This window comes from Sceloporus undulatus, chromosome 6 (assembly GCF_019175285.1).
Source record: "Sceloporus undulatus isolate JIND9_A2432 ecotype Alabama chromosome 6, SceUnd_v1.1, whole genome shotgun sequence".
In the NCBI taxonomy this organism is placed as follows: domain Eukaryota; kingdom Metazoa; phylum Chordata; class Lepidosauria; order Squamata; family Phrynosomatidae; genus Sceloporus; species Sceloporus undulatus.
The window spans coordinates 160727593-160747914 of NC_056527.1; the positions used below are offsets into that span (position 1 = coordinate 160727593).

The following is a 20322-nucleotide window of genomic DNA, read 5'->3' on the forward strand; positions in this document are numbered from 1 at the left end:
TTTAGAAGCTGTTCTGGGCTGCCTGCGAGGGACATTGTGTGGAGAGACACAGCTGCTTTCTCCAGAAGTGCCAGGGCATTCATTTCCCAAAGACAAGTACCAGGGCCTTGTTTAGCAATTAAATGCCTGCTGACCTGGAGACCTATATCCCTTAACCCAAAATTGGAGGAAGTTGGTTGCCAGGCCCCTGTCAAGGATGGGCATCATAGGGCACCTTCCCAGACCCATATCCCTGTCAGAAGCCCATGCCTGATCTGAACGCTTCTCCCCAATCCTATTTTTCTTCCTCTTTGCTGCTGTTGTCTGTTCACACATCCTCTGAGCAGTGGCAGGACCATACCAGTCTCTATTCCCTTTCTTCCTTACCTTGGGCAGTAGTGCAGATTTGGTTTAGAGGGAGCAGAGCTTGGAAACAATGAGTTACAAGCTACACAAGATGCCAGCCACAGCTGCTGGCAAAATGTCAGGAATAAACTCTTCTAGAACACAGCCCCATTGCGCGAAAAACCCACAAACTATAGATGCCAGCCATGAAAGCCTTTGACTTCACATTCCACCTCACAAGGTTTTGGCCACTGGAAGTGTCTTTCTGCATCCTTCCTTAATTTTATGCCCATAATTCTTCTGGTTCTTGGTCAGTTGTGCTTAATGGTGCAAATCTATTTCTTACATTGTCCAGCATCATTTCTTATAGCTAGCCAAAACCTTCCTACTGTTTTTGATTTTTCTTTGCTGCCTCCTTTAGCGTTTCAGTCACCTGGGATTAGCTTGAAATTCTGTGTTGGTGCATTGTCAGTTTCTTCCTGTGCTTCATAAAATCTCTCACTTTCTTCTTCCTCTGCAGTCAATGCATATACTTGGATTATGGTAATATTTATAGGTTTTCTCTGAAGCCTTACTGACATGATCCGGCCCAACTTTGCATTGTTTCCTTTTTTTCATATGAAGCCACCCCATTTCTTCGTGTCATTTCCTGAGTCGACCACTGTGTAGTTATCTGAATCTATGGCCTGTTACAGACTGCCAAAATAAAGCTGCTTCGGGTCTCTTTGGAGGTATGCTATTTAAATGATGCATGGGTCCTAAGAGTCCGGAGGTTGTGCCAAAGCCACTCTCCATTCCTAAGCACTGGAGTGCAGCTTTGGTGCAGCTTTTGGATTCTTAGGGTGCATGCATCATTTAAACAGCATACCGAAGCAGCTTTATTTTGGCAGTCTGTAACAGGCCAAAGTGACCCATTCCTGTCCAAATTAGCTCGCTTGCCCCTATTATTATTATTATTATTATTATTATTATTATTATTATTATTATTATTATTATGTTTGTGTGTTCCATAGCTATGATGTCACTGTGCCCCAGAAATGATTGGTAACAAGAAGCAAGTTGCATTTCAGTGGCGTTCGTTCACTTCACTATTACTGGTCTTTTTACTAGGGAATCATCACTGAGTTTCCAAAATACAGCAGAATTTGATGGAATGCACAGTTTGAAAAAAATTCCCAATACTGGAGAAGGCAGTTTTCTGGTTTGTGAAACTGAGATATCTCCTCCCTCCCCATCTCTCTTCCCTTTCTGGTTTTAGAAACTGCAGCTCCTGGGTGACTTTAATGGTTGGATTGTTGATTCTGCTCTTAGTGGGTATAGCAGCTCGGTTTTTGGTGAAAAGAAAGCCACCACGAGACCCACTCTTTTATGGTATGTATGTTGCAGACAAATTACATGGGAACATCTGATACTGTACAGTGCTATTGTATGGGATTATTACTCTGACTCAATTTACTGGACTGGCACTGAGTTGTATTATTAGCCTCCACATTAGAGTAGAATCTATGTGTTGATTCACCTGTCAACAAGTGACTCGGTATACTTACTCTGATAGACTAACTAATAAGATTCAGGCCATGGTTTCCTGTTGCAAGAAAGATCTTGCGTTCATGTACTTGCCAGCCTCCTCTTGTGCAAACAGAAGATAGCAGGATTCGGGTTTTGGTCATTTAAAAGCAGGAGCAGGCATCGCATGAGCAATGAGCTATATGTGCCCTTCATTTGTTTTGGTGGTTCCTAGAGGCCTTCCCAACCCCCACGCAGAAATAATTTAAATAAAAGTAATACAAAGAGAGCCATGCTTTAGGAAACTATGGCCCCATACAGACTGCCAAAATAAAGCTGCTTCGAGTCACTTTGGAGGTATGCTGTTTAAATGATGCATTCATCCTAAGAGTCTGGAAGCTGCACCAAAGCTGCGCTCCAGTCCTTAGGACTAGATTGTGGCTTTGGTGCGGCTTCCGGACCCTTAGGACGCATACAACATTTAAACGGCATACCTCCAAAGTGATGCGAAGCAGCTTTATTTTGGCCTGTCTGTATGGGGCCACTAAAATCTTTTTGGATTTCCCCTCCTCAGAGTAGGGTTTTTTGGAAGATTTTTAACAACATGAGATGATATTTGATTTTCAGCACTTTTTGGTACTCGTGGAGGGGTGCAACTTGTGGTGGAATTCAGGAAGGGGATTGATTCTCAGATCTGCTCAGGTTGGGTGCACTTGCTTTAAACCAACTATAGTTACTTGTGGCATGCTAACTTTCAAACCTATGGTTGGATTAAACTATGGTTTGTAAGAAAACATTAAGAATAAGCGGTGGCTTCAGATCCTTGCTTGGCTTCACATCATAAAGTTCCTGGAGTGCTGATGTCCAGGAAAACAGTCTGTGAATAGTTTAAGATTGAAACTAATTTCCTCCTTGTATGTATGAAAGAATATGAGGAATTCACAAGTTGGAGTATTTTTGTGGCATGTTCTTATAGCCCAGGGCTTTACTGGCTTTCTAGCTGATTGAGAAAAAAGTGTAAAGCTTTCATGATTAAATGTGTAGTTATTATGTACATTAATTCCATCTTTTCTTTCTGTATTGTCACAGTCTATGCTGTGTTTGCTTTCACCAGCATTGTGAACTTGATCATTGGGCTTGAACATGATGGAATAATAGATGGATTCATGACACATTACTTGAAAGTGGTAAACAATCACATTTTAATGCTTGGGATAATAATAATAATGATAATAATAATAATAATACATTTATATTTAACCCACCTCTCCAGTGGGTTATAGCTGGATGGCTGGAACTGTTCTTTGGCCAAATGTGAATGACAAAAGAGCCTCTGGAAATGTTAGTCAGAGGAAGAAAATATACAGCCCACAAATGTTAGAATTAGGCTCCCTAAAGGCTGCCCATTCATTGCTCCTCAGTGTCCCTGGCTAGAATCTTGTTGGTGAATTACAATCACTTATGTTGGATGTACGCCATCACAACTCTTGGGGTTTTTTTATCATTGTGGAAGTTGGAATTCTTTACTGACTTTGCAGTGACACAAACTCACTTTTCAGTTGAAACAACCCCAGAACTTAGCCATTTCTATGTCATTGGAGAGCAAGGGGAACAGTGGAGACACATGCAGCTCATTTCCTATAGCTAGATATGTTGCTAAGACATCATCCACAGGGACCTTCAGAGGATCTTTGGAGGTCTGTGTGGATTCCTGTTTTGCAGCATGTCCATCTACATGGAAAATAGCTGAATACATCTCCACTGTTCACCTGCCACTCTCCAACAGCATAGGAATGGCTGTGTTTCAGGCACTGCATTGCTTGAAAGATGGGTTCAGCTGGGTGGGGTGGGGGCAAATGGCATTCGGAGATATAGCTACATGCTAAGCATATATCTCCAGATGTAGGATTCCGGCCCCTGTTGCCCACAGTCTTTAATCAGAGATAGGAGGGACTTCTTGTCCTGCTGCTAGAGAGTGCTTATGGGAGACAGTGTAATCTTAAACCTTTCCTTTTCTTATGTGGGGAATGAGAAAGGGTGTTTTGAAGGAGCTATCTGAAAATGATTTGTTTCAGTTCCTCTTCCCTGAGTGAGAGGATTTTGCTTCATTTTCCCCCTCCTGGGAGAAAAATGATTGAGCACAGTTTGGCGAAAAGGCTAAATGGCAAAGTTCCACCCTGTAAGTGCTGTAACTAACAACCCTGAGATGTTCAAGGGCATGCCTACTGATGACCCTTGGCATATGGCTATGCCCCCTTAAAATCACCTGGCGTGCAACAGGGCATATGTTGTGATAGCCTGTGCCCCATTCCATTCCAGTTTTCTACCCATGCTATAAGGAAATTTATCACTGTGTATTTTTTATGCTATTATTCAGTGTCTGCTAAATTGGCTCTCATAAAGTAAAGCTGTAAAGTGTATTGACCTCTGTGATTTAACCTTTGCTTTGAGCAGGCTGTAAAGTAACAGCATAGCTATGCATCTAAATGGCCATTTTGGGTAGGATCCTAAACCCATTAAAGCAAGTCTCAGCTGATTTATTGACTCAAGTGAGATGAATAATTCCTTTGAGATCACGGAATACTTCCTGCATTTTCTTGCAGATGTATTGTTCTAAATTGATTTGAATGAAGCTAAAATGGATTAGGAAGACTGGGGATCACATCCCTGTTTGGCTGTGGAAATGCTGTGGGTGATCTTGAGCAAGTCCCACTCTCTCAGCCCCAGAGGAAGGCTCTCTGAAATAATTCTATCACTTAGTGTATGCTTATCTTCTACAGGGTGAGCCTTATCTGAACACTGCTTACGGCCACATGATCTGCTTTTGGGATGGCTCAGTTCATTATCTGATGTATCTCTTGATGGTGGCAGCTATTGCATGGGAGTAAGATGGCTTTCATTTTCTTCCCCTTTTCCTCTTTTGCTACTATTTGCTTATCTTTCATGATTTCAAAGATCCAGCTCAAAATAGGCTTACCAGCTAAAGGAAAATATAGTGGGCCCTTGGCTGGGGTTTCGTTCCAGGACCCCCACACCAGATACCAAAATCCATGGATGCTCAAGTACCATTATGTACAGTGGTGGAGTAAGATGGCATCTCTTATATAAAACAACAAAATCAAAGGTTGCTTTTTGGATTTTGTGTGTGTGTGTGGGTGAATATTTTTGAAACGTGGTTGGTTAAACCTGCAAATTCAAAGGGCCAACTGTAAAGTGACCTTACTTTTTATTTATATATAAAAAAAAACCCCCAAATATAAATTGATCAGTTTGGGGTTTTATAAGCACATAATAATGTGCTTATAGTAGAAATGTAACCTGGATATGGTGTTTTGGAAGTGTAATATAGTTTGTGGTAAAGCTTTTCAATTGGTGGGGAAGGTCATGTATATAGTGATTATTATTTTTTTAATGGGGTTTATTTTATTTTGTGTGTATTTTTGTTTTATTAACAGTATTTTATGTATTCAAATGTATGTGTTTAATAAAAATATTTTTTAACAAAATGTTTCTCCTGCAGCCGTTTCTATTAGTGTTGTTGTTGTTGGTTTTAAGTGAATGGGTCCTTTTTATTGGGTGGTTGTCCCTGGTGCCAGGATCCTCAAATGCATCCCTGAATACTAAAAGAACTTGCTGATCTATTCTCTGAACCACTTGCAATCATTTTTTATTTTGGGTCTCTTTCTCTGGATGCCTTCATGTCCACCTTACTAGAAATGGCGGCGGCAATGGTGGTGACATTTTGATATTTTTTTTTTAGCAACAACTAACTGTCTTTTCTTCTTTCTTTAGCCTCCAAAACTGTTAATGTAGTTGCAAGGGGAACATCAGGTTGGTAAGGAGTGCTATGCAATGCAGTGATCATAGAACGATAAAACCGTAAACTTGGAAGGGGCCTCATAGGTGAGTCCAACCCACTGCTCAGTGCAGGAACTCCAGTTAGACAACCCCTGGCGGGTAGCTATATAACCTCATTTTGAACACATCCAAAGAGAGATACCCCAAATATAAAATGATAGCAAGTGGTTCAGAGAGTACATCAGTAAGTTTCTTCAGTACTCTGGATGCAGTTCATCTGATCCTGTAGATCTGAACTCATTTACTGTAGGTTAACTAGGTGATTCCTTATCCATCTTAATTTGCAATTCAGAACCCTTACCAACATTTCTGTTGATGCATGGATGCATAACGTTCTTTGGGTGGGAGGACTGAAGCAAAATGAATGTTGAGCAGTTCGACCATTTCATTGTGACCTGTTAGTATTTTACCATTCTTACTGAGCAGCAGCCCTTCCATTTCCTTACTCATTCTTTTGCTTTGAATGTATTTCAGAAAAACCCTTTTTGTTGTTCCCTGCTTCCCTAGCAGGTCTCAGCTTGTTCTGAGCTTTAGTTTTCCTTACACTATTCCTATAAGCTCAGGCTACACATTTGTACCCTTCTTTGGTAACTCTTTCTTTTCACTTCCTTCTTGAGTTTACTGTGCAGACACATTCGTTTTGTCAGATGTTTCCCACTGACAAAACAGTGTCAGGGGTTTCTGCCCCATCCTGTCACTCATCCATTGCCTACTCCAATTTGGCTGAAAGATTAAAAAACTGATGTTTTAACCCACTCTTAATTTAAATTAAGATAGTGATGCCCAATGCATTCTGACCAGTATCTTTGACGGGGAATCTGTGTCTGAATTCATACAGTGTGTACATAAATCAGTAGCATACATAAATAGTATATGAAATGTTGATGTTTCCATTCCAGGCAGAGTTACCGAACTATTGGCCTCTATTGGCTGGGATCCATCATGATGAGTGTCATTGTTTTTGTGCCAGGAAATATTGTGGGTAAGGGAACACCACTTACTTGACTTTGCTTAGTGGTCTTTTCCCCCAGAATCTAGTTAGAGATGCGCAATGGAGAATGTCTTTGGTTACAGCTCAAATGCAATATACTACATGGTTGCATGTATCTCTTTCAAAATACAGTAAATGGAAGAAAAATCAAGGTCATACCATAATTTTTTAGCTTATGCCTAAAAACATTTGGATTTGTGCCATGTGTTATTTCCATTAGCACTCAACCCTTGGGAATATAGCTTTTCTGTTTTTGGGAACACAGTCCTTGTGTAGAAGTAATACTTGCCTGCCATCATTCACAGAAAGAAGCAGGGGCATGTCTGACCTTTTGGTGTGTGACAAAGGTAGAAGAGTAATGTAGAGCATGATGCAACATAGATGGTCAAACGTGATATATCAAATTTGCTAAAGATGAAGCTAAATAATAATAATAATAATAATAATAATAATTATTATTATTATTAACCTTTATTTATAAAGCGCTGTAAATTTACAGCCTCTAAGACCTTCATCAAATTACAAACTCCAGAATTTCACAGGATACAGCTGTGGCAGTTAAAGTGGTATCAAAGTGCTACAAGTTGCATTCTTGATATGGCCAAAATCACAAGTAGAATAGTGGCAATTGTGTTTTTGACTGCATCTGTTATTTAATCATATCGTGAATGTCTTTGAATTCTGATATTGGGAGAAATATGCAAATGGTTACAGTATCCCATAGTTTCATTTCACTTCAGTGTTGATCAAAGCCTTTCCCCACATTACAGAAGTGAAAATAAGCCTAAATCGTTAAAAACAATTATGTACAAAATCTCAAAACTATTAATAGATCCACTTATTTTTAATCTACCATCAAAATTTGGAAAAAAACCCCATAATTTTAAGTGCACCACCTTCAGTTTATTAAGCGGTAAATGATCTCTCACATCCATCAATATCTCAACAAGTCACTTACATTGAGAATTTGACAATAAGCAAAGTTATTTAAATGTAATGGGTCAATTCAGGCCAGACAATTACTGACTTCCAGTGCTGGAATGGTAGGGCAAAAACATATTTTAGAGAGCCACAGCTGCTCACTCCTAGGTGAAAAGAGGAGTGATAAATTAAGACCATAGCCCTAAAGTCCATTTGCACTACAGAATTAAAGTACTATTATCAACTTTAACTGTCATGCTTCCATCCTATGGAATCTGGGATTTACACTTTAGGAAGGAATATTAAGAATTCCCAACCAGAGTGCTCCAGTGCTTCATCAAACTACAGACCACAGAATTCCATAGGAAGGAACCATGACAGAGTGGAATAATAGCACTATAGTTCTGTAATGTGAATGGGCCCCAGGCATGCCTATCCAGAAATGCATCTTATTAAACTCAATAGGGCAAGTGTTTAAAGGACTGAGTCCTTGGACCTGGGAATAATTCCCAGAAGACAGGTTATTTCTCAGTAGTCAGTCCTTCTTGGTACAATAGTCCCTTAATATCCACTGGGATTTGGTTCCAGGACTCCCCCCATGGATAGCAAAATCCATGGATGTTTAAGTCCCATTCTATACAGTGCTGTAGTAAAATGACGTTCCTCATAGGAAATGGCAAAATCAAGAGATGCTTTTTGGAATTTTTTAAAAAATAGTATTATTATTTTCAAGCAGTGGTTGGTTGAATCTGTGGATGTAGTATCCATGGATATGGAGGGCCGACTATATAGATTTTGCTGTGGTGTCAGTTTATTTGGCAGACTGCCTTGCTATTAATATGTTTTGTTGTTGAATAGGAAAATATGGGACGAGTGTTTGTGCCACGTCTTTGTTAAGCATACCGTACATTTGTCTCCCAGTGTGGGCTGGATTCAGAATCTATAGTCAACCTTCAGCTACTGAGGACTCTGCAGCCAAGGTACTATTCTTTCTTCATTCATATATATATATAAAGAAAATGCTGAGAGAAAATCAGAAATGCAAAGTAATAGTTGTCGTAAGGCTGAAAAAGAATTGGATGGGAACCATGATGAGTCAGTCTCTCCTTTGTTGCTCTCCACCTCCTGTCTTGCATTCATATGAGATTGGCCAAAAGCCTTTTCCCAAACAACAGGCAATGTCTTGGCTTATTTTCACCTAGTCAAAAGATAGAACTAGACCTGCTGCCAGGGTGAGCAGCTGCCAGAAATTGGGATGTATGTGTGTTTGGCTCCTTGTAGGACCTCAGGGAGATGCATTTTCCCACCCCCTCCAAATTTTAAAATATTATTTGCATATTTATTTATTTCCTTCCAGATCAGGAGGCTCTCCAAAACATATGAAATTGCTCCCTTGACCCCTAGAGTATATAGGGCCCATCTTTAGTTAAAAAAAATGGGGGCTAGGCGACCTTGGAGGACTCAAAAAGGGCCTTGGGGCCCATGTGTGCCCCACAGTGCACACTTTGCCCATCCTGATCTACTGGTTTTGTGTGCCTTCAAGTCATTTCCGACTTATGGAGATTCTAAAGTGACCTTGTCACAGGATTTTCCTAGCACGCTTCTTCAGAGGGGGTTTGATATTGCCATCCTCTGAGGCTGAGAGAATGTGACTTGCTCAAGGCCACCCAGTGGGGTTCCATGGCCAAGTGAGGATTTGAACTGTGGCCTCCAGAGACCTAGTCCAATGCTCAAACCACTATACAACACTGGCTCTCAAGATTTTTTATCTAGAAGGGTTGAGTCAAAGAAGTCACTTCTGGTTGCTGTTGTTAGATACTTTCATGTCAGCTCTGACTTATAGCAATTCTCACATTAAGCTTTTCTTGGCAAGAAGATGCTGGTAGAATCTCTGTGTTCAGGCTTGATTTTGTTCTAGGACCCAATTGTTTGTCTTTTGGCTGTCCACGGTATCCTCAGCACTCTTCTTCAGCACCACATCTTAAATGAATTGATTTTCTTCTCCTTTCTTCAGTGTCCAAGTCTCGCCAGATACATGGTGATGGAGAATACAATGGATTGGACATTTCTAACTTTAGTATTGAGTTGTATATCTTTACTTTTTAGGATTTTGTCTAGTTTTTCAATATCTGCCCTTCGCATTCCTAGTCTTTTTCTTATTTCTTGACTGCGGTCTCTGTTCTGATCAATGTTTGATCTGAGGTACAGGAAATCTTTAAGTATTTCAAGCATTTTATCTTATGTTATTGTTAAAGTATACTTGGCTTCAATCCTACAATCTGAGGACTGTCCTTTGGCAGCCTTTCAAATAGAGGACTATGTTGTCCTCTCCATAAAATCTCACATCCTCCCAACATTTCAGAGATGCAAACTGGGGGATGTGTGGCCAAGTTACATCTGAGTATGGTCATGATGTCAATAGTTATAAAAGGAGAAGAACATACAAGCTAGAAGAGGTAGCAGTTTGTTTTTCCCTCACCCTGAGAAGGGTGAGATTTCTTTTTCCTTTTCACTTGTCCCTTCAGCTGAGTTAACTGAGTACAAACTACTTTTGCACTGTGAACTCAGTTTGCAGCAACTGAAGTAAGTTGTGAACAAATGAGGAAAGGAGAGGAGGAGAGAAACTGGGACATTTTAAAAGCAGTTGAAAAGTGGGAGGACAGAGGATTGATTACTGTCCAACTTTCACACCCATACATAGAAATTGGAAATATAGTTTCATGGACAATCCTGACTTTGGTATTCAATGATATATCATGTTAAGCTTATGATAAGAGATATAAGCCTAGGCCCTGAAACATCTGCAGTAAAAGAATGTGCCTTAGACTGAAATGTCTATGTGATAAGATAGAAATCTGCAAGAGGTGTGGAACTGCATAAGCTAATTATTTTACTTAGTATATAAAAAATTATAACGGCACATGTTTATTTTATAAATGTCTTAAAATTCCAAAGCTTAAGAGGTTCTTGAGGGTAATGCTGATGTAAATCTGTGTGCTAGACATAACACTTGTTTACAACTTTGGAAGTTTAGATGACCAGAGAGGTAAACTCTAAAACCCTGGTTTGATACACATTAACAGACATAAGGCAGCAAACCTTGTCCCTCAATTTAGGCTGCATCCACACTGCAGAAATAATGCCGTTTGACACCACTTTTACTGCCATGGCTCAATGCTATGGAATCCTAGGATTTGTAGCTATGGCACCAGAGTGCTCTGACAGAGAAGGTTAAATTTCTCACAAAACTACAAATCTCAGAATCCCATAGCATTGAGCCATACTAGTTTGGACAGAATACTATCCAACACAGTTTAACACAGTTGAAGTGGTGTCAAACTGGATTATTTCTGCAGTGTGGATGATGATGGTGGTGGTGGTGGTGGTGGTTTTGGCTGCAGCCAAAGACATAAAATTGGGAGAGAGATGCTGGTCTCTTCACACATTTAACAGTGAGTATTGCTCAGGACCAAGCCTACTAAAACTCAGACTGCAAATTTGGATGGCACCAGAGAGTGGCAAATTGTCAGATATCTAAATTGTTATTACTGTATTTTTACTTTCAGAGAAGCAGGAGGCTATTTGTGGGATTTTCAGCCAAAATAACTCAGCTGGCTCTGAATAAAATGCACCTTAACTGGCAGCATGGGTGAAGGGTGCCATTTGCTACCTTGCTTCAGGCAGAAAAATATGTGGAGATGTTCCTGGCAGGGCCCTTCAGGACATTATCAAATGAGCCCATGTTCTCTCTGCAATTGTGGTAATGAATGGAAATGTATGCATGCATACTGGTTTGGGAGCAGTCCTTGTTGCATGTCTTCAGTTGCTAGACTGCAGGTGTAGTGGCTGTCACCAGCCTGGGACTCTCTTCCCTGACTGCTCTTTAACCCCTTCTCCCTGCCATATTGCTGTACCCATTTTAAAAATGTTATTTGTCTTTTTTACACAGTTTAGCCATTATGGCAATGTGATTTAGGGTGGGTGTGGGTGGATGGGGGGACAACAGAAAAGAAATCACTAGCCAGTGTACACACTACTGCTGGAAGCTTATAGTACACACAGCTAATATCATAGCAATGATATTGCAAAAGTCCAAAGCCCATCAATGAAAAGCCAAATGCATCTGAGGAAGTAGACTTAAGTCTACCTAAGCTCATGCTTCCAACTTCTTTCTTTAGTTAGTCTGAATGGTGCTACAAGATCTCTACATACTGATTCTACAGACTAACATGGTTATATCTTGAAGGAAAAACTGTGTGACAGTCACAGATGGAGGACATTGTCTGATAAGGTTCAGCCATAGACGGGATTGTCCTGCTTTAATTCTACTTTTCAGCCTCGTGCACTAAACTTCTACGTCTTGAGAGCTTCCTCAGCCAAAGGAAACGAACAAATCAAATCTGTGGCTGTTTACTCTGGAATAAGCTCCACAGTTTTTGATGGGGCTTACGTCCAGGTGTGTGTGTGTATATATAAGGTTGTGGTTACAAATTCACTGCCCCTGAATCTTTTACTCTTTGTGAAGCAAGGAGCCCTTGGAGGTCTTTAAACAGAGGCTGGATGGCCATCTGTCAGGGATGCTTTGATTTGGATTTCTTGCATGGCAGGGGGTTGGACTGGATGGCCCTAGTGGTCTCTTCCAACTCTACGATTCTATGATTCTATGTTCAGATTTCTTCCAAAGGCAGCTGCTTCTGACTCTTAGCGAGGTTGAATTTAATTTGCAGCTTTCATGGAAAGCTCAGACCTTGTCCGTTTTCTACGTACTGCTGCTGATGTTACAGAGCATTTCTTAAAGCTGAGTATCAGTTGATGCGAAAAGGTTATGATGGGAGGAGGTACATGTTGTTTATAATAATGGATTTCCCTTGGCATCGTTTTTGTGTCCTGTTGCTAGAGCTTTTATATGCTGGCAGTGCAATGGCTTGACTTGGTTTGACTCCAGCCATTCTGTTTGCCAGACTCAATCAGGTAGCTATTTCCTGTTGATCAAGAGGCAAGCATTTTTTTGGAAATTCTAAGGTCGGTCAGAATAGTTCAGTTCTTGGCAAACTTAAGCCTTTTCTTTCTGAAATATGAAATGCCTGTGCATCAACAGGATTAGTACTGTTAACAGCTTTTATATAGAGCTTGAGTCAGTGGTTCAGAGCACTTCACAGCAATTTATCTTAGGGTTTCCATAAGCCAGACATGACTTGGAGGTACACAATAACAACAAAATCTGAAAAATAAAGCTGCAAGGTAGATCAATGTCTTCCAATTACATATGCTGTCTGAGGCTGAAAGTGTAGCTTTTCAGAGGACACCTTTTAAATTAGTAAAGATCTATGGTAAAATGGAAATACAGGTGCCGTAGGAAGTGGTGTCATGGAGATGGCCATGGCCACATGGGACTCAGAAGGAGGAAGGTGGCTGCCTTCCAAGTCTCACAAGGTCATGGCTCTGCAGGGCTTGGAAGGTGAAAGGGGCTTCACCTACTTCGCTGCTGTGACACCATTGTACTCACTGTGGTGACACCCCGGGCAGGAACGCCACTGGTTGTAGGCTATACAGTGCACCTGCACCATACACATGCTCACCATACATGGACTCAAAGTCATGTGGATGGCGAGCCCTGGCACTTTCAGTGGCGCATGCACTCATGGTGCACATGCAATGTAGTGCGCAGGAATGCACCACCATAGAAAACAATGGGATTTGAGGTCCCCCATTTTTCCCTTATGTGGGAGTGGGGGGTCTGGAACAGATCTCCCACATATATGAAGGGCACACTGTATTTAAGAGGAAGGAATAGGCAAAACCATTTCCAAGTATTTCTTGCCTAAGAAAACGATATGAAATTTGTGGGTTGCCATAAGTCAATAGGCAACATGAAGGCATGTGCACACACACACAAGGGTAAGATTCAGTGGCCTATTAGCCATTAATGGTACACCAGTGTTCCTTTGCAATTGCACTGAGGGAACAGAGGATGAAATATTTCCTCTGTAATAGGCTTAACTGAGAAACCCCATAGTCTCTCAATAGTCCCTGAGGACCCACCTTCTTATGCTTGATGGCATTTATTTATACTCAGGCTGCCAAGGCTTTGTGTGTGTGATAGGACCAGCTGTGTGTATAATGGAAGGGCTTGGCACAATGTCCACTAGCCTGTTTCACCCTGTGGTATTCCTAGATGGCCAAGACTGCAGAAATTCCAGAAAGCACTTCCAGTGAGAATCTTGAACTTGTCGTTTTAATTTGCTGCAATGATAAAGAGCAATGCTATCTCAGATGTATTGTGGAAAGTTAAAATGGCAGCTTTCAGGCCCGCCAATGCTTCCAGGCCTTGCAATGCCTATTCTCGGGGGAGATGATAACTGCTAAAATAGGTTTGTTCATGTGAGTCAACACATCTGTCCACATTGCTGGACTCTCTTTGGAGTGTGTGGTAGGAATATGAAGTTAAATGTCAACACTTCAAAATTCACTACTGTGTTACATATTTATTCTTGGTGTTTTCAGAACTGTTGTCTCAACGTGGTGTTTTTGACTTCTTAAACATAAACATTGTACAGTATTACACACACAAAAAAAACAAAGAGTCTTGTGACACTTTAAAATAACTTTTGTTATGACATAACTGGATTATAATCCATAAAACATTAAGGTGCCAGAAGATTCTTTGTCAGCAGCAAATTAACCTACATGCCCCTCTGGAAATTATATTTCAGGCCATTCAAGATGTGCAGCAAAAGACACTTTTGAGAAGACCTGTAGATCTACTGCTGGCAGTGTACTTCATTCTTGCAACTGGTTTTTGCCTGTTCAGGGGCATGGTAAGACTTAATTTTTTAAACAGACCTTAATGATATCACATGTTTAGTTTAAAAGAGGGGTGCATGCATTAAAAACATGTAACATATAAAGCAAAGATAGCAGGAGTAGGCAACTTGTGGCCTTCCAGTTTCTTTTGCATTGTAACTCAGCTCTGACCAGCACGAAAGCTGAGTTGAAGACAATTTTGTTTAGGGATGTCATGCCATTACATGAATCTCAGTTCCTTTCTCATTTTCAATTGTAATTATTGTTTCTAGAATGTATGCCTCCTGCAGGTTTTTATTTATTTGTTTTAATTAATCTGATTATTCTGTTGAATATTCTGTACAGTGCAGTGCAAATTTACAGCACTTTATAAATACAATTTAAGAAGACAGGTTCCCATCCTGGGCTACAGTCATGGATACCAGGGAGTCAGAGACCACACCCCAGCCTTTCTCCCTACAGTCTGTGAGAATGGGCTCATTTGCCTCCTTAAATAGTTCAAGAATCACTGGGGGAAGAGAAACATACAAACATGACAGATGTTACACACTTCTAGAAAGATTAGACTGTGGATGAAAAAATAACACAAGGTCATGCTGCACCTTAAAAATTAATACACTGTATTTATCATGGTTTGAGTCATAGCCATATCCAGGCACATATCTTGGTTATCATATAGTTTAAGTAAAATTGATGCTACCTTTTCCCTTTTGTTGGTCTCTGTGTTTGCAAGGTCTACATAAGGGACTTCACAGTGATGGTTTGAACCAGGGATTTCCTGATCAGCAGTTTAGCCCTTTAGATGCTTTCGCTACATCAGCTTTCAGTCAAAATGCAACCTGATTTTTCTTTAGATTGCCTTGGACTGCCCAGCCGAACTGTGCCGACTTTACAGCCAGCTTCATGAGCCATATATCAAAGATCCTTCTGCCTATCCCAAACTTCAGGTAAACAGAGCAAAAAGTTGAATGTCGTGATTTGGACAACACCTGGTACAAACACAGGGAGAGGAGGCATTCATAAGATCACAATTTTCTCCTGGCTGTCTATGCTTTCACTAGCTAAATTTATAATTTAAGTTGTCTCTGGGATTGTTTCCAGTATATGTGGAAAATGTGGGCAATTGGTGCAGGTGCAAAGGCTGTCAAACACGCTCCTAACCTTGCTTCCATCAATACCCGATGGATATGGAAAGCTAAACAGCATGGATTCTCAGCTAACTTCTTTTCTGATGCATAGATGCTGGCGTACATGTTCTATTCGGTACCATACTACATAATCTCACTCTATGGTCTGCTGGTGCCCGGATGCTCCTGGATGCCCGATTTAACCCTTATACATGCTGGAGGACTAGCCCAGGTATTACTGAAGTATCTTTATTTATCACAGGGTCTCCATGAATAAAGCTAGACTTTGAACATTACCCATGCATGCATTCCACACTGCAAAAGTGGAATTTGGGGGGATTGGAGAGATGGCTGTGAGTTTTCCCTTTAGTGTGTGTGAGTCTCATCAGGAAGTCAGTGAAGAAACAAATGGATTGACTGTATTACAGTTTAGATTCTGCCCTATTTTTTGCAGGGGAAATGCATTTATGTGAGAAAAGCATTCATTTGGAGAAGAAGACATTTCATTTTTGAGGTTGGATTTAAAATGTGGTAAAATTGCTCCTAATGCCCCCAGGGGAAGTAAGAGGGCATTTGGGGGCAACCTGTTTTCCCCCAAATTTTAAGATGAGTGTGTACATATTGTTGCAGATATCCAGTGCCCAGATATCCCTCTTATTTGCCTCCAGTTGCTTTATATACTTTCTGCACATCTAGGTTTCTCATCAATAGTGTATGGAAGAATTTAAATATCATTTTCATTAACAAAGTTAGACTCATGCAAGCCATTGTATTCCCTGTTACCATGTATGGATGCGAGAAAGAAGGTAGGAAGAAAATTAACTCATTTGAGATGTAGTGCTAGAGAAGAGTGCTGTGGATTCCATGGATTGCCATAAAGACAAACAAGTGGATCTGATCTGTCTCCCCATGAATTAGCAAGATACATTTACCAATATTTTGGCAAAGTTCTGCCCCTTCAACAGAACTGTCCCTTTGTGTGCATGTGTGCCTTCTACTTACCTGTCGACTTAGAATTTTTCTACGTGGTAATATTATAAATTATGAGTTCATAGTGGGGTTTTTTACATAGCTGTAAAAGACCTGGTGTGACTGAGAACTCATATCCCTCCCTCATCTTGCAAACACATGTTTGAGATAGGAACTTTGGGCACAAGATGGTTAAATGCAAATGGAACTGTCACTTGAAACAGGGGATAACAGGCTGGAGACAAAAAGACAACACACAATCCCGAGTGCTCCACTATTGCTTCTATCTTTAAATGTTTGTTTATGCTAAAAATATTCTTTGGCTCATCCGTCTCCTCCCTGTACATAACCTTAGATGTAAATTTATTCTGCACTCCAGAACAGCCCCAGGGGAATGTGTCCAACAGTGTACCCACCTACCTACCTCATATGAGGACAGAGGCAAAAATCTGCAACCTTCTTCTTTAAAGAGAGAAATTATTTCAGCACTTCATATTCATATTTTAAAAAGCAGTAGTCCAGATCCAAAGCACTCTGGAGCCATTATACAACAGTGTGTTGATGGTGGAAGCCATAATGGTATGTCAGAGAGAGCAAGTCAGAGTGAACGATCTGGGAAATTTTACATTTTCGGACTACAAAATGGCCATGATGGCTGGGGGATTCTGGGAGTTGTAATCACAAAACATAGCATTTCCAACTTCCAAAACACAGTGCAGAAATAATCCAGTTTCAGACCACTTAAAACTGCCCTGGCTCAGTGCTAGGGAATCCTGGGAATTGTACTTTATTGTAGCTCCAGAGTTCTTTGACAGAGAAAGCTAAATATCTTATAAAACTACAGTTCCCATAATTCCCTAGTATTGAGCCAGGGCAGTTAAAGCAGTCTCAAACTGGATTATTTCTGCAGTGTGTTTTGGACCACAGTCTTACAGCATACACAAAATTTGTTCTCTCACATAGTGGCTGGTTTTGGACGTAACAAAAAGCTAGGCTCTGTCTGGTTCATTCAATTTTTGCTGTCTGATGTGTTGAAATCCATCCCTACAAACCATTGTTTGTTAAACCAGCCACAAATCTGCAAACAAACCATGGTTTATTGATTGGTTACTAATCCTGAAAACAAATGATTATTTCTTAGCCTAGTGCAAACCACAATAAGAGGCTATGGTTTCTTGTTGGCTTATGAACTTTGGTTTGTTTAATCCATGAATGGTGATCCTGAACCTGTTTTGTTACCTGTTCTGAAATGCAAGTTAAGACAAGGGGCAGGAGTGAGAAAAACAGTGGTTTGTTTTCTCATCTAGACAATTTGTAGCTAAACCATGGTTTAACATGAAGTGAAAATACAGCATATATGAGAGTGGAAGTGACAGCTAGTGAAATGTATGATGTTTCAGACCAATATCTCACGCTTATACATCTCCTTTTCCTGTATAGGCTCAGTTTTCACACATTGGTGCTTCCTTACATGCCAGAACACCATACATCTACAGAGTCCCTGAAGAAGGAAAGATGTGGTTTCTGGTACTCAACATAATATATGGAGTTCTTCCACAGCTGTTGGCATATAGATGTGTTCAGAGCCCAGAGTTTTTCCTGAAAGCAAGGCCAGAAGAGAAGGCTGAATAGGAAGGCTGGAGCTCCATGTTCAAACTTGTACAACTGGACTACCTGCAAAAATTCTATGTGGCTCATCCTGGAAAATGGTATTGCAAAAGTTATTGTTATATGTATCACTATTGAAAAGAAAGACGTCTGTCTTTCATAGTACTTCTGAAAACCCTGCTGTTATCCCATTGTAGTTAACTGTAAGTATTTAGGTAAGTTACACTTTCTAAAGTTTGTCTTCTTCACCAGTGGTTTAGCACCGAGGTGAAGTTGATTTAACTTTGTCTGTAGGTCACCTTTTGAATCTCTTTTGTCCAGCGCTGCTGTGCAGCATATGCATTATTACTGGCACAAATGGAAACCAGTTGTCGCTGTGAAAATTGTTACAACCTTTTACATTACACAATTATAGCAGTGTCATTATTCCATCCTATGGAATCCCAGGGTTTAAAGTTTGTTGTTGTTGTTGTGTTGAAGATGTTTCTGACTCATGGCAACCCTAAGGTGAACCTATCATAGGGTTTTCTTGGAAAGTTTCGTCAGAGGGGGTTTGCCATTGACATCCTCCAAGGCAGAGAGAATGTGACTTGCCTAGTGGGTTTCCATGGCCGAGTGGGGATTCGAACCCTGGTCTCCAGAGTCAAAATCCAATGCTAGAACCACTACACTATGCTGTCTCCCAGTTTAAAGTTTAGGGATGGGTATTTAAAATTGTTGGCCTGAGAAGGTGGCAATGGTAAACCCCTCAGAACAAATCATGCCTAGAAAACCCTGTGATAGGTTTGCCTTAGGATTACCATAAATTGGAAATGACTTGAAAGGCCACAACAACAAATTTAGACTTTTCAGCCAGAGAGCTGTAGTGCTTCCCCAAACTAGAAAGCCAAGAATTTCACAGAAGGCAGCCGTAGGAGTTAAAGTGGAATCATAGTGTGATAATTGTGTGATGCAAAAAGGCCCCTGGTAGCAGATGTATGCATTTCTTCACTTCAGCATTGCCAGGGTGCAAAAGCTGACAGATGTATTTACACATATTTTGATTGTGTATTTTTACGCCACCTCATCCTGGATCACGGATGAAGCTATATTTCCATTCTACGTCCTCATGCACCAATATATCACCCCAAGAAGAGATACTTCTGGACTCCAAACTCTATAAAGGGAAAATGCAGGGTTGGGGGATGAGTTAAGCAATGACTTGAAGGTCATACTTAGAGATCAGGTCTGCTTTCTCATCCTTGATAGAACAGAAACCTGAATGTGCACATAATAGTCTCTGTCAACACCCACGCCTTAGTCCTTTGGCAAGTAGCCATTGATACAGTTTTTTGTATCAGAGTTTTAAAAATCATTTTCTCTTTGTTCAAAAGAGATAAAAGTAATTTTGTTAGTTACTACTGAAAAACACACATCTATGCTACAAGCCTTTGATACAAAACACAGCTAAGTGAGGCCACAGCCACGTAATTTTAAGTTGCTCACCATTGCGAAAGGGTAAGGTTATTTCTTGTTACCTTATAACATAATTTACTTGTGACTTAGTTATTTAACAAAAAGAATTACATGCAGATAATTTCTTAGTAGCTGACTATTTACAAACTGCATGCTGCATACCTCAGTTAACAAAGCCTCTGACAAAGAAGCTTCTTTTTACAGGTTTCTTTTTTTGGTGGGAGCCTAGCTCCCCACATCATTTCTTGTCTCCTGTCTAGCTGGAAGTTTTGTTTTTTGTTTGTTTGTTTGGATATTTTATTATTATTATTTTGCAACATTACAAATGTGAAGATGGTGAAGGGGAGCAGGAGAAAGACAGATTATTGCTCAGTGCTGTAAACTGTGCAGTAAAACTCAATCTGGGGAAAAATAGGTATCCCACTGCAGCTAGATGAGTTTATATACAACAGGGATGGCAACAACTGCCTCCAGAATCACTTATTGAACATGTGCAAAAAGCAAAACATAAAGAAAAGGGTGGAAAGCAGATTAGCTGGCCTCACCAACTCCCCTGCCGTGGTGAAAAAGCACAGATCTAGAAGTTTTGCCCTCAAAATGGAAATTGTAAAAGGCTGTTGAAAGAAAAAAATAATAATCCCAGGCTACATATTGGAAGAAGCGTTCAGGTGGGCTTTAGCAGAGTCAAAATGTTTTTGTTTCTTATATAAGTCTTGCCTCTCCTGGTTGTTTCATTTCACATCTGCACAGTGTTAGTTT

At 40.4% G+C, this 20322-nt stretch overlaps 1 protein-coding gene across 3 annotated transcripts in view; it reads left to right on the forward strand.

Annotated features, from left to right (window-relative positions):
* The window catches only part of TM6SF1 (transmembrane 6 superfamily member 1), a 24902-nt gene extending 6272 nt beyond the window's left edge, over positions 1 to 18630 (forward strand). For 2 of the 3 annotated variants that reach the window (XM_042475356.1, XM_042475355.1), the window contains exons 2-11: positions 1583 to 1695; positions 2920 to 3017; positions 4611 to 4714; positions 6588 to 6670; positions 8459 to 8580; positions 14314 to 14418; positions 15259 to 15351; positions 15644 to 15763; positions 15986 to 16045; positions 17941 to 18630. In XM_042475356.1, coding sequence (XP_042331290.1) covers positions 1583 to 1695; positions 2920 to 3017; positions 4611 to 4714; positions 6588 to 6670; positions 8459 to 8580; positions 14314 to 14418; positions 15259 to 15351; positions 15644 to 15763; positions 15986 to 16045; positions 17941 to 18132 — 1090 coding nt within the window. In that variant the 3' untranslated portion in view covers positions 18133 to 18630. The remainder of the gene's footprint in view (positions 1 to 1582; positions 1696 to 2919; positions 3018 to 4610; positions 4715 to 6587; positions 6671 to 8458; positions 8581 to 14313; positions 14419 to 15258; positions 15352 to 15643; positions 15764 to 15985; positions 16046 to 17940) is intronic. The other variant, XM_042475357.1, reaches the window with a different exon arrangement.
* The last annotated feature ends 1692 nt before the right edge of the window (positions 18631 to 20322 follow it).